Below are 13,941 nucleotides of genomic sequence, written 5' to 3' on the forward strand. Positions count from 1 at the left end.
CTTCCTGCCCCCTGCACCCCCATGGGGAAAAGCCCCGGGGAACCTCGCATTCCTCTTTTTCCTCCCCAAAAAAACGCCAGGTTTGGTTTCTTTTTTTTTTTTTTTTTTTTTTCAACAAAAGAAACTATTTATTTGGAATATGCATTACCAGTACAAATCAGGAAACTGTAAAACCTACACCTTGTTAGTATCGTCATAGAACATAAAAGTCTCAACTGGGATCAGAAAGACAGAGGCCTTTTTTTTTCTTTACAGAAGCAGAAAAGCTTAAAGTTTCAAAACCAGGTCGGAACAGAGAAGTGTTTTTTTTTTTTTAAGGTTTTTCTTTTTCTTTTTTTTTTTTTTTAATAATATTTGGAATCCATTAGGAAGAGAAAAAAAAAAGATGGGGGAAAAAATAGAAAAGAAAAAGCAACTCAGAACAATTGGATCATCTTTACAAGGGATAGAAAGGGCTTTGCAAGAACAAAAAAAGCAAACCGACAGAACCAACCCCCAGGCAACGTCTGATTTACATAGTCTTAATAATAATAATAATAATAAAGGTGTATGAAAAAAAAGGACTCCAGGAAACCTTGGGATTAAAAATAATACCTCAAACCCTAAACCGTTCAGTGATGTAAAAAGCTGTTTTTTGGGGGGAGGGGGCACAGGGAACCTGTTTTTAAGAGACAACTAAAGTGGTGCCCACCAACATCTTCCTTAGCACTTCTCCTTGAACCCCACTCTGCAGCCACTGAGATTTCAGGCTATATTTGGGGGGCAGTTTGGCTGTGTCCCACTATGGCTGGGAGGCTGCCACGTCCCGTCCCTTGTCCCTTATCTTTCCCAGCAACCCTGTGCCGCTGGGGCTTGGGGCTAGGCTGTGAGACCCCATCCTCAACAAGGTCCATGACTGAAATGAGGTTGGTACCTTCCTTGCTCCAAATTAATTTTTCAGCCAAGAGCTGTGTCTGGGCTGATGGGTGCCTCCAATCCAGGGCTCTTGCAGCAAACCCTTGGGTGCCACTGGGATTCAGGGCAGAGCATAAAAGCATTGAAGCCCACTGTCTACACATTCGGGGGAGGATTCATGCCCTTTCATCACTTCCAAGCAGCTCAGCACCTGACTCCCCGTTACCCCTCAGCATGTATTCGCCAAAACCCCACGGGACTACATGCTTCTCTGGATATGTAACTCCCCAACTCAGCCCCAAAGGAGCTACCTAAGGATCTTCTGGGTTGTGTATCAAAAGGAGTGGGGGCCCCCTGGAGGAGAGACAATTCCCCCCCCAAACACCACCATCACTTTTCACATCACTTGGGGCACAGCTCAAAAGCGCAGGGGAAGCAGCAAGGCTGATGTCTCAGGCAGGTCAAAATAAACTCAGCATCATCATCAAAGCCCCCCCCCCCCCTCAAATAATGCCAAAAAAATAAAAGGTAATTTCTGGGTCTCAACGTTAAGAAACATAAAGTGTTAGACTGTACCTATTAATGCTCACTATTCCAACCATTTTTTTTCTTTTTAAAGTTTTACAAAATGAATTACTGTCACTTTTTAAACATTGTGTAAGAAGAAATGAGTGTGCACAACTCTACACTTTTCTAGCATTCTTGAACTAATTCACAAATGCGAGAAAATGGGAAAAAATAATGGGAAAAACAAACAAACAAAAAAAAGATGAATGTAGGTAGTTCGATGTTATAAACTATACAGGAATGAAGCGCTTGTTGCCACAGAAAGAACAGGGATGGGACCTTCCCCCTGTTCAATTTTGCGTGCTAAGAGGGTCATTTTTTATTCTTTTATTATAAACACTATTAAATTCCGACTGCGTTTTTGGTTTTTTTTTTCTCCTTTATCTGAATATACAAGAACATTCATTATCAAATGTTCGTTATCATCAATACTACAAAGAACGAGACACAAATCGCAAGAAACAATGGAAAATGTTAATAAAGCTGAAAGAATTGTCGAGTTTTTTTTTGTGGCTTTTTTTTTTCTTTTTTTTTTGTTTCTGCAGGTTTTTTGTTAGTTTTTTTGTTTGTTTTTGTTTTTTTGTTTTGTTTTTTTGGTATCGAAGTCAGGTTTTTCTGGGCAGAAAAAAAAAATAAAAAAAAAAGGAGAAAAAAACCCCACAACACTTGGGGCTGGGGGAAGGGGTGAAAGGGGAGGAGAAACAAAACCCAAAAATAAAGAAAGCAAAGGAAAAGCCAAGCAAGCAGCTACGCCAACACAAACCGGAGGGACCAACTAGGGAACCCGGGAGGTGATCCGCAAAGTACCATGGAGGAGCGAGCACCCTGCCCGCAACAGGGGTGCTGTGGGCAGGGAGTGCTGGCAGGAGGGGCAGCAACTGCAGGGCAGGGGAAGGCAGCCCCGGCATAGGCCGGCTCCAGTCAGTGGGTGGTTCTGGATTGTTCCCGGTTGATTTCCAAGAGGTACCATGGCATTCCCACAGGCACAGCACTGCTGCCACTCCAGAGAACAGACCTGACCCAGTCCTGTGTCCCTGAAATTCTCTGCCAGAATAGTTTCATATAAAATAACCTGGAAATGGTGAAAAGGCTGCACTGGGGAGGAGGAGAGCAGGAAGGTGCACAGCTTGGGAAGATGGGCAACACCTCCGAACCATCCTCTTGGAGAAACCAGCTTCTCATTGCTCTTAAGATATGCCCAGCTGGGAAGCAGCCCCAGACCTCACCTGTTGTATCATGCTCTGCAACAAAGCCCCCAACCCCGGGCATAGATCTGAAAGGAACAGAATGTTTCAACTGGAGATATAAAAAACCAAGCAAAAGGCAGCTTGTGCTGTTTCTCATCTACCTTTTGCATCCTACTCTGACCCACCAGCTCGGAAGGAGAAAAGCTAATGAACTGGCACCTCTCATATTTGGGGAAAGGTCACAAATTTCAGAGCAGATGTTTTGAAGCCTTCTGGGCTTGTTCCTCATGGAAAGGCAGGCTTCACCTCCACTTCAAGCGAGTCACACTGCTGGCTCTGAGCTGCAAGGCGACAGCATGTCAGAGCTGTGGCCTGCAGGCCAACCATCATTTTTTCCACCAGAAGGGTAGAAATTTTTTTGGCAGAGCTGTAATTTTATGTGGTTCCTGCTTAAGGCTGCTCTGCACTGGCAGTTCCCATCTTGAGATGGCTGGCACCAGCATTGGCAGGGTGGGCATGGATGTGCAAGTGCATAAGACGTGGTCAAGAGGTATTCAGATCCATTACAAGGTGCTATTTATGCTGCACCCACAGTGATCCCTATGACACCCAGGATCTTGCCACAAGACGGCTGAACTTGCTCGCACCCACTGGAAGAACCAGTGGCCAAAAGTACCACTATGGCACAAAGCTCAGACCGTTGCCAGGGGCAGACTGGTGCCTCCTCACTGTTCTTCAATGAAAGCCATGTTCTCCCAGCATCAGCTGCCTGAATGAGTGTTTCAGCCATCACCAGCTGTTCAAAGAGCAAACCAGAAAATCTGGTCAGAAAATCTCATGAGTTTTCCTATGGTATCAAATGCCACTGTCCAGAGTAATTGGGATAAAACCAGGAGCTTTATCAGAAAGACATCCCCAAGAGGGGCACCCCTTGTCCTACAGAGCTGTTGCTTTAACCATTACTGAAAGCACCCACTGTGCTCACCCCACCACATCAAGCCCCTTGAATCCTGCCGCCCAACCCTCGATGCTTGCCTGGCAGGGCTTTGGGAATGCAGCAGGTGCCACCATTCTCTGAGGGTCTCTTGCCTGCACTGGGGAACCTACCTCCTCCTCTTCTGCAGTGCAGCACAGTCCCAGAAACACACGCAAACAACCCGTGACACTTTCATTGTGAGGAATACATTCACCACCAGCCTCCCTAGGTGCTGTGAGAAAACTGATTAGTGTACACCACCATGGAGGTGCTCAGTGCCAGCCATTTCTCACCTGCCTCATTTCCTTCTCTCCTCTCCTCCCCTCCAGCAGCGGGCAGAGAGGATGGAGGGTTTCATGGCTCATTCAGCCCACAGCAGCCAGTGAGATTTGTGGCAGGGCAGGGCAGGGACCAGGAAATGCTGTCAGTTTACCCAGGGCTGGGGATGGGCTGGTACCTTTTGGAAGCAAAGGGAAGTATGCTGACTTCTTCTACATGCACAGAGGCTGTGTCCACCCACCCATCACCAGCAGTGCACAGAGGACAGCTCACCGAAGCAGGGCTGGGCGCAGGGAGGCAAGGTGCTGGCTGTGGCCAGGGCCGGCAGAGATGAGGCGGCAGCAGGGCTGTGGTGGCGTTTCCCTACGGAGAGGTAGCATGAGACAGGAGGAGTAAGGGAGGCTGCCTGCTAGTAAAGGAGTGAGACATGACAGAGGTACATTTGTGGCTCCTCAGAAAGATGCCCAGCATGAGGCTGTACACTGCTTTGGGGTTGTTTTGTGTGGTGGCAGTTGATTTTTGCTTTTCCTCCTTAAAATCCTTCTACCTGTTGACATATCCTTCGGTGGGAAGGGGTGAGGGGAAGGGAGTGGTGTTGTGGCGGTGGCAGGGAGGGAGTGGCTTCTACCCAGAAAAGAAAGGGAAGAGAGTATAAAGAAGTGTCCAGATTGGCTGAAAAAAGCATCCCGACGAAGAGAAGAGAAGAGAAGGAGTCTTCTTGTGTGTGCTGATTGGGTTCACCTCCAGTCTGACTGCTGCAGTGTTAGGAGAGGCCCCCTCCCCTCCTGCCCCGCCGGGACCGGCTCAGCCAGGGATGCAATTTGCTGGGAGATCAGTTGGAGGTATCAGAGTGAACGCTGCCAGGGCCTTCTGTGGGGGAGGTCACCGACGATGGGGTAGTAGCGTCTTGCCAACCTCCATTAGCCTGTGGGAAGGGAGACATGGAGATGTCAGTCACCCAATAGCACACCCAACCCTGCCCAAGCCACCTATCCAACTCAGACTCTCCTGCTTCTCCCCTAGCAGGCACTGATGTAGGAGGCAAAGCTGTCCCCTCTGGCTTCCCCATCCCACTGCGGACCACACGGCTCCATAAGTGGGATGGGGAAGAAACAATTCTGTTGAAAACAGAGGTTTTGATAAATTGCAAGTGCTCATGAAAATTCTGCCCCCTAAAAACCACATCTTCCTGCAGAAACTCTGAGTTCTAGTTGTATGGTGGTCTTTTTACCCCCAAATATGATACTTTCCCATATGGAAGGAGGAAAATAGGAAAAACCTCACTCCAGAAACACCATCCTGAGGTATTATCTGGACCCAGGTGCTATGAACACAAAGAACAACAGGTCCCAAGAGACCACTGAGCTGTGCTGTTCTCCAGCACAGCTCCATGTTCCCCTTCGCTGCCCTTCTAGGCACCCCTCCTGCTGCATGATCCTTGTGCAAGCAAAGCCATCAGCTCCCAAGCCTTGCTGCAGGAAAGACACATTGTCCAAATACCTCTCTTGCCACGGTGAAAGCTGTATTCTGGGATCTGGGCCACATCTCTGCTTCTGATGCAAAAACATTCCTCTCCTCGCCTTGTAAGAAAACCAGAAACATATTTCTGCCACCCAGGGCTGACCCTCCATGCTCCCTGTAACTATTCCTTGAGGCATCCTAAGCCACCGTGCCACAGAGGTGCTACCACCATATCCCATCCCAGGGTTTGTACAGCGAAGTGTGGCAGACAACTTGTTTCTTCTCCTAAAAAAAGATGCAGAGAAAATTCTCCCATTTCTCAAGAGCAGAGCTACTGGAGGGCTCCACTGCTGCAGGCAGTGCACAGAAGCTGCTCCTCCACGGTTGCCATCCACTTTGGAGAGGAGCAGATGTCGCACCCAACCTCCTCTGCTCACTCTGACATTGATTCAGTGCTCAGTTAATGAATCCTTTCCAACCATTGCCCAAGCTCAAGTCAGTAGCAGTTGCTGTTGCAGTTCAAATGTGCTGTGGCTGCTTTGTTCTCTCTAGCTGCCTGTCCCACTGCCTCCTGGCACAGGGCATCCATCACCAGCCACACTACTTGGGGTCCCACAGACCCTGAAGTGGGGTAAGGGTAGGAAAAGCTTCATGGCCCTAAGGCACAGAGCAACTGTCTGGGACTTGCTGGTGGGTTTTCCACGCTGCTGACCAGCTCCTGCCTGCCTGAAAGGCAGCTGAAATGGGAGGAAAGAGCTAGCCACAGGTGGGCCATGGGAACCCATGTTTTGAGGAATGAAAATACCACACAGCAGGGCATGCACAAAGCAAAAAAGACAGAGGTGTGCACACACACTATGGGCTTGCGTGTTCTTCCATGCATGGGGTTCCAGCAACAGCAAGGAAGACAGGATATCGTGGCCTAAGCCTGCCAGCAGGTTAGCAAATCCCACTGCACTGTGGGCACAAGCATGAAACCAGACTATGCACAAACATTACCAGCCCCAGGCACTCCCTGCCTGCGCAGACCATGGGCTCACTGTGCCCACAGAACCCATCAGCTTCCATCTGTACCCAGGCCCTGACCCATCATCCCTGCACTCGTGAGATGCAATATCCACCCTTATACATCTTGGACCGCTGCAAGAGGCAGCAATTACTGTAGATTATCAGCCCGACAATGACAGGCCACGTAAAGAGAGACACAGAGCCAACTCCACCGCCCCGAGACTGGCATATTCAAGTACACTTAGGACATTAATAGCAATTTACGTGCCATCAGTGAGAGAGAACCACAATAGCTACGCTGGCAGCCTCTTATTACCAAGCCTGTTATTTGTTGGAGTTACAAGCTATAATCACAACAGAAACTTTCAAAACCCTTATCTTCCATGACGCACCAAATCTATTTCAGAGCTGTAATTGCTATGTCACCGGAGAGTTTGCTGCTTAATGCACTCAGATGCCATTTAGTGTTTGCAGGGTCATTACGACGAGCAGGAGGGGGGAGAGTAGAGGGGGCCGCATGGAGCAGGGCTCTGTCCCTTTTGTGCTTAACTATTTTTAGTGAGGCTTTGGCATGTGAGCCACAGCTGGAAGGAATGAGAGGGAGAGTGTCTTGCAGGCAGGGACTGCAGTGCCTCGATGCTTAGCACCCTGCCTCCCGCAGTGCTGGGGAGCCCCATGGCTCTCCAGATTGGGAATCAGCCTTCACGTGTTGTGGGAGTTCATGTCGTCAATTACCATCTTGGTTGCATTGGGTAAGAAACCAAGAGGATGCTGGGGAAAGGCTGACCCAGATCAGGAAACCTTCCACATATCCCACACTCCTCCTCCTCCAGCCAGGAAGGCCGCAAGGTTGGCCATGACCTTATCGTCTTAATGCTATCTTCTGGTATGGACAAGCCCTCCATGAGGAGGCAAGACTCTTCCCAAAACAGAGGGCATATAGGCGCCATTTACACTCATCTTTTCTTTCCTGGAGTTCACACTGTTGCTGCATGGACCAAGACACATTCAGGATGCATCCACAGCTGGGCCCCGCCTCCTTCTGAAGCAAGAAGATCCCACTGGGATCTGACTGAAGTAAATTGCTAGGGATCTCCTTCAAAAATGAGGGAGTCTTCTGAGAAGGGTGCTCCTCCTCACAGACTTTTCTGAGCAGCCCCTGCATGCAGCTGTGACTTCTTCAGGAGACAGGAACAGAGCAATGGTCTCTGGGACATCTCTTCATATGTCACCTTATGGTGCCAAAGCACAGGCAAGGCCTTGGTGGCTGCCCAAGTGACAGAGCCTCCGTGATGGATGGATGAAGCAACTGCTTTTGCTGCCATTTCCACAAGGTCTCCCAAAAGTTTGGTCACCTCCAGCAAGGCTGGATGGCTCTCTGCCTGGGCCTCCAGCATGGGCCTGGGAGATGACTCTGCCAGTTTTTAAAGGCACCTCCTGCTGTGCACAGAGGATGTCTTGCCATCCCACGTTCTGTGACCAAATCCTTGTCCCACCATCGACAACACAGGGTGTCAGGTCAGCTTCCAAACACAGCAGACGTAAACAAGTCTGACAGTCATGCAGAAGCCTCAAAGAGGTTTCAGACCTCTGCACTTTTAAGAGCTTGTATCAGTCTCCTTATGATACACGCTGAAACTCTTATTAAACACCAAAGACTCCAGCTTTGTCTGGCTATCACTTTCCGAAGCTCACAGCAGCAGTCTTCAGAACACACCAAGGCATCCCTGATGGATGGAGCTTGGGCACTGAAGCCCTCCCTGCCAGACAAAACTTACATGTCCCAGGTTGTGAACATGGTCATGAACCATAGCTTGATCATGATGGTGAACTGTAGCTTGCTGAGGAGAACAGAAACAACTTTCATTTCAAGGCTCAAATTCTTAATAGAAAAGGTCTCAGCACATGTGAGAAGGTCTCACTTCCTACAGGTACCAGTGCCCAGAGATCCTCATCAACAACAGTGGATGCAAAACTCAACAGCACACTCTGCTGCTGACCATCGCCATCATGGTCACAGACACTGCTCTGTAAATCGGCACAGATGTGCACAACAGCATTTTAAATCAAAAACCTTGTACTCTGATGACCTTTAAAAATTGCCTCTCATTTAGATTTAAATGATCTATAAATTAAATTAAATAAATTCCAAAAAGAAATTTCTGAAATAGTTTTTCTTTAAGATTACTATAGCTCATTTCATTCATTGGGAGACAGGGGAACTAAGACACTTGGTGGATTTAGGGCCACAGGGCAGTGGCAAAAAGGGTAATGTTTTGGGTTGGGACCCTCCGGAGAACTATGGTACTAAAGATCCAGCTTTCACTGGAACCCACAAGAATCTGGACTTCTAAATGCTTTGAAACCTTTATCTTGGGACCTCCAGCTGGGTACAAATGCAGGACACCCCTCTGTGCAGAGGGACCAGACACTTAACACCTCTCACTTTATGCTGCAAAATCCCTCAACCTCAAAGCCTGCAAAAAGGGCTGGATCAGGCCCCAGTCTCCCCTTCCTTTCAGGTGTAAGGGTCCCTCCTTCTTCTCAGCGCTACCCAAGGCTGGGTATCCTAAAGATGTCTTCAGCCTCTATCAGTCATGCATCACCAAGTGCATCCCTGTTCCTTGCTAGTATTGGTGATACCTTACACTGTCTCCACCTATGGAGTAGAAGGCGTCTGTTCTTGCTCTGCCTCAGTCATCACTGTGGGTCACGGGGATCGTGAAGGCTGGGACATCACCCATTATCCTGCTAAGGATGCAGAACTGACTCCAGCCCTTTTTGCCCTGCAGAGCGGTCTGTCAGCCGTCAAGCAGCAGAGCCACGGAGGGAACTGGGCTTTGAGTACATTCCTGCTCTCAGCTGTCATGACTTACAAGCATTTAAAATTTCATCCTCCATCAAGGAAGGCAAACCCCGAGCATTGTCTCCCCTGCCAAGGTTTGCAGTGGTGGAGCTGGGCAACCTGCCGCTGACTTCTCAGCCCTGACGGGCTCTGGGGATGACTTAACCTCAGCCCCATACAGACATCGTTGTGACAGGGCTCTTGACTATGTTTCGGCTCATCTCCTTCCAGCAGCTCACGGGGATGCTCGGATGACGTGGGGATGGCAGCTTTCTGTGTCACTAGCAGGTTTCCTCCACATCCTGCTGCCCTTCCTTGGCAGTAACGGGTTCAGGGGAGAGGCAGGGAAGCCCTGCACGGTACAAGACAACCACCCTGCCTGCACTAAGCAGCTCCCCAGGACACTGCCAAGGGTCAACAATTCCTAGAGGATGGCCACACTTCAGGAGTAGATAATCTGGGGTCCATCAAGGGACCTAGCTGGATAGGAAACCATTAAATGACAATAAAAGGCACAGGCAGGAGCATGCTGGTCAGGATAACGGGGAAGCAAAACATTCGGGGATAGAGAGACAACCCAGAAAATACTTCCTAAACTGCACTCAGATCTGGACTCCCTGCCTTCCTCCCCATGCCTACTACACATTCATGGGAAAATGAGGCATCACCCCTGAACCTGAGCTGTCTCTTTGCCCACTTACTACCCTGCTTCTCTTTGAACAACATACAATTTGGGCCTATTTGGGCTCCTGTCCCCCCCCAAAAACCAGCCTGAGGAGCCATCAGATGCCACCATGCTGGATCCCCATTTGGGAAGTGCAGGGGGAACCACTGAGCCCCTGACACCCTCAGCTCACCAATTCCCAGTGCTGGTAACACTGGTTCTCCCATTACCACAGCCAGAAACTCCAGCCCAGCTCTCCTTGTCCTATACAGCTTCTGAGTTTTTACTACCTCTTGTCCTTTTCTCTATTGCCCCCTCCCTGCCTTGCAATCCCCAGCAACAATCCCCCCCTCCCCAAATTTTGGCTTACCCAGCCCACTGTTATTTTCGAAGCCAACTCCAGCTATAATCTGCTCAGCCTCTTTCCTTGGGGGTATTTTAATTTATACAAAAGTATCATCTCTTATCATGATCAGCCTGTGATTCATTTACTCTCTAAGTATTAAAAAGCCAGAAAGGGAATAAATTCAGCGCATGGAGAAATTAATGCAGAACGATAGGCTCTTTCATGTGGCATTTCCAAGCACCGTTTTTGCAATGGGCTTATGTAATGAGACATAATTATCTGCACATGTTCAATTACATTACTTCACAAATCCTCCTGCCTCTGCCTCCTGACGTCAAGCCACCCTCTAAGCCCCAACACCCGCAGGACAGGGGAGCGCACTCCCCCATCCCACTGCACCCCTCTCCCTATACCTCTCCCTGTGCCAGAAGTGGCTGCTTGCATGCCAATGGCCCAAAGATGGTCACATGCAAGGTGATGTATGGCATAAGCCTTGGCCAGGATGGTGATGGGACTGGATGGTGCACCCTGCTGAGGTGCTCACCCACAGGACCACTGTCCCACCTGGGGGATCACTGCCTTCCTGCCCAGTTTGAGATCACGCCACCTCAACGTTTAGGCTCCTCAATGGGGCCTGCAGCAGTCAGCCACCCCCTCCTCCGTGCCATCCCTGGACACCACTGCCACCACCCACTTGGCGCTCACAGCCTCCTTTTCCAGGCTGCCCTCTTCTCCCAGCTTGCTGTCACTGCTGCTGAGATGGCAGACGATTGATCTGAGAAATGAAGTTGGATTGCTGTCCCGAATCTACACTGGGTTCTCCTTGTGTGTGTCTGATCGATTTCCCCCTGTGCGACACAGCTTGTCGCTACGAATTTTCATGCTAGTCAGAACCCGCCAGCGCACCCAAGAACAAGGAGAAGATGCTCTGGAGACCGCCCTCCCCCTCACATCCTCCCACAGCCCAGTTGGGTGAGGTTTTCTTGGGTTGACATTGGTTGGCTTTGTTGTTTTGTTGTGGTTTTTTTTTTCTCCTTTTATTTGCATTCGTTATTGCCACCAACCCCATTGTCGCTGTACTTTCGGATGCTGGCCAGGGAAGGCTTATTTTTAGACAGTAGCTCTGGGATGGTGCCATTGGTCTCCGCGTGAAGCCATCTCTGGACTGGGGCATCAGCATCCCTCACCACAGCTACATGAGGTGTCACCTGTTTAGCAGCTCCTCTCGGCCGAGCGCGTGTGGCCGCAGGTGCCAGGCAAACGCTGATCAGCTCTGACAGTCCTAGACGCCAGCTGCCTGCACAAAGCCTGCCCGGTCGCCACTTTTTTTGTGGGCAAAGCTCTGCCGTTGGCGTGACAGATACAGAAGCAATAAACTAGGTGACCGTAAAAGCAAAGACAAGTCCTACTAAGTGGCATTCTAAGCCCTATGGCTTTGAAATAATTGGCAGTGAGAGAACAAAAATGAAAAAAACCCAACAAAAACCACCCAAAAAACAAGAACTCAAGCCTATTTTTTTTTTTCTTACACTGATGCCCTGCGGACTATACATCTGACTTGCTGCGAGTCCATCACTGTATCCTCCTGTCTGGCTGATAACATGGCGAAGGGTATCCACCTAAACAGACCAACGACAACAAAGACACAAATTAGAGTGAATGAAAGGTTAGTGGGCAAAGATGCTTTGGTTCATCTTTGGCAAGATAAAAACAAAGAGTTGTAGTAGTAATAATAATATTAATACTAATAATAACAATAATAACAATGGTATATATTTAAAGAGGGCAAAGAGAACTGTAGTTGCTCTTGCAGCGACAGCCGAGCCAGACGGCTGCTCCTGCCTCCCTCACCACAACCCCCTGTCTACCCTGGTGGCCCCATCATGCACCCCTCAGTCCCAAGTCTTTCAATAGGAAGAGCAGAGAGGGAGAACAGCATTGCAAGTGTGGGGTGGGACCTCCTGGAGCACACTGATGCAGCCAGTTGCACCACTGTGCTCAAGGATGCACATTCCTACCCCTTCCACCCATTGGTCCCAGGCACTGGGAAGCTTACAGCAGCGGAAGGAGATCCTTGGAGTCAGCTGACTGCCTTCATTTTGGAGGGCCCAGAAAGGCAAGATACCTACCATGGCAAATGCACTGGCAGCTCTCCTCTGGGCACCCCATTACTCTCCCTCCTCTCACCCAGCCCAGCCCCAGCAGCAGTATGCATGGTGAGTGTGTCTCGTTGCCCATGGATGGCATGCTTGCTCTGCATCCAGCACTGTCAGTGGGGCAATCCTGGCTTTAGAGAGCTCTCCTTGCCCAATGCAGAAGTGTCAGTGGCTGTTGTCTCTCAACACACTACAGAGCGTTAAATGCCAGAGAACAGACTCATGGCACATCTGGATATTGGATGGGAGGTGGGAAATCTGAGTGAGTTCATGGCTATTTTAAATTCTTTCTTTTTTGCCCAAAGCATGGGTTATGTTTCAGTAATGCTGCTCAAAGCTCCCATGCTCTGTCTTGCTGGTGTGTACATGGGTGGCATTGAGTGCCTGTGCTTTGGGGAGGTGATGAAACGTTGAAGGGTGCCTTTTAATTAAAAAAAAAAAAACAAAACAAATAACAAACAAAAAAAAACAACACCTAGCTGTGTATTTGAACGTTTCTTGCCTTTCAGCAGACACCTGGTTTGGCACCAAAGGAGTAAGTGGAAGCCTTCCTTGTAAAATGAGACACCAGTCCAAACATCTGGGCCCTTCCCTTGGAAGAATAAAGCAAGTACAACCTAAACCTCAGGTGCTTTCATTTGAGTTCGTGCCTGTTCTCCTAAACCTCCTTTCCTTCTAGTACAACTATCAAGCCAGAGCCAAATGCATTCACAAAGTGTGGGCAAGTCTCCTCAAGACCATGGTTGTTGGTTTGGTTGGGTGTTTGGTTTTAGTTTTTGTTTCTTTTGGATTATTTTTTTTGCGTGGTTGTTGCTGTTGCTTTTTTTGGTTGGTTGGATTTTCAGTTTGGTTTGCCTTTTTTAAGTGTTGGTTCATTTGTGCTGGTTGAGATTTGTTCTTTTCGGACCGAAGGGAGAAGTGCCAATACAGTCAAAGGCTCCTCCAACACTAATGCATTCACTGGCAGTACATCGGATGGGTCCCTACCTGTGACTGCACGTTGGCTCCAACCTGGGCCCCTTGGTAAGAATCCCCATTGAGAGACTGCACGCTCATGAACAAATCTCCAGAGTTTGACATGTTAAAAGAACTGGAAGAACCTGGAAAGGAAAGAGTGAGGCACCTGAATCACAGAAAGGAAAAAGATCCACCCCATGACTCTCAGCCAAGAGGAAGGAACAACATGCAAAGCAACCACAAAAACAAAACACAGAGTCAGGTTAGTAGTATGAAGAACAGAGCAAGCAAAAAACAGGATGCACTCTTGAGGTTATTCAAAGCCACATGTTGTTACAGCTCAATGCCAAGAACATTCTTCAACAGCTCCTCAGCTGGAGGAAGGATTCTTCATGCTTTTGACTGAGACAAACAAAGCCCAGCCTGGAGGACTCAGACAGCTTTTCCCTTAATTTCAGGGCACCAAAATCCTCCAGGCAGCTTTGAAAAATCCTGGTTGCTGGAGAGTTACCCAAACAAGCCTCACTATCAAGAGCAGGAAACTGCTCAGCCAGGTGAAGCAGACCCACACTACTGCTGCTTCTGAGCTCAGGTCAGGGTG

The 13,941-nt window shown here is 48.9% G+C and overlaps 1 protein-coding gene and 1 long non-coding RNA gene across 6 annotated transcripts in view; both read right to left on the bottom strand.

The window, feature by feature from the left end:
• Positions 1-300: 300 nt before the first annotated feature.
• LOC133208015 (uncharacterized) lies at positions 301-3,898 on the bottom strand. Its single transcript, XR_009724207.1, has 2 exons — positions 3,146-3,898; positions 301-3,109 (listed from the first exon to the last, which is right to left on the bottom strand). It is a non-coding gene; the product is annotated as an uncharacterized LOC133208015 (long non-coding RNA).
• Positions 3,899-4,389: 491 nt separating this feature from the next.
• PBX1 (PBX homeobox 1) overlaps positions 4,390-13,941 on the bottom strand; it is a 130,684-nt gene continuing 121,132 nt past the window's right edge. For 3 of the 5 annotated variants that reach the window (XM_061345584.1, XM_061345586.1, XM_061345585.1), the window contains 3 exons: positions 13,371-13,483; positions 11,757-11,846; positions 4,390-4,828 (listed from right to left, as the gene is read on the bottom strand). In XM_061345584.1, the coding sequence (XP_061201568.1) occupies positions 4,736-4,828; positions 11,757-11,846; positions 13,371-13,483 (296 nt within the window). In that variant the 3' untranslated portion in view covers positions 4,390-4,735. The remainder of the gene's footprint in view (positions 4,829-11,756; positions 11,847-13,370; positions 13,484-13,941) is intronic. The other 2 variants (XM_061345587.1, XM_061345588.1) reach the window with 2 other exon arrangements.

The sequence above is a fragment of the Neopsephotus bourkii genome, unplaced genomic scaffold (genome assembly GCF_033783945.1).
Source record: "Neopsephotus bourkii isolate Nb327-2 ecotype Australia unplaced genomic scaffold, CSIRO-AGI_Nbou_v1 NB_234, whole genome shotgun sequence".
Taxonomy (NCBI): domain Eukaryota; kingdom Metazoa; phylum Chordata; class Aves; order Psittaciformes; family Psittacidae; genus Neopsephotus; species Neopsephotus bourkii.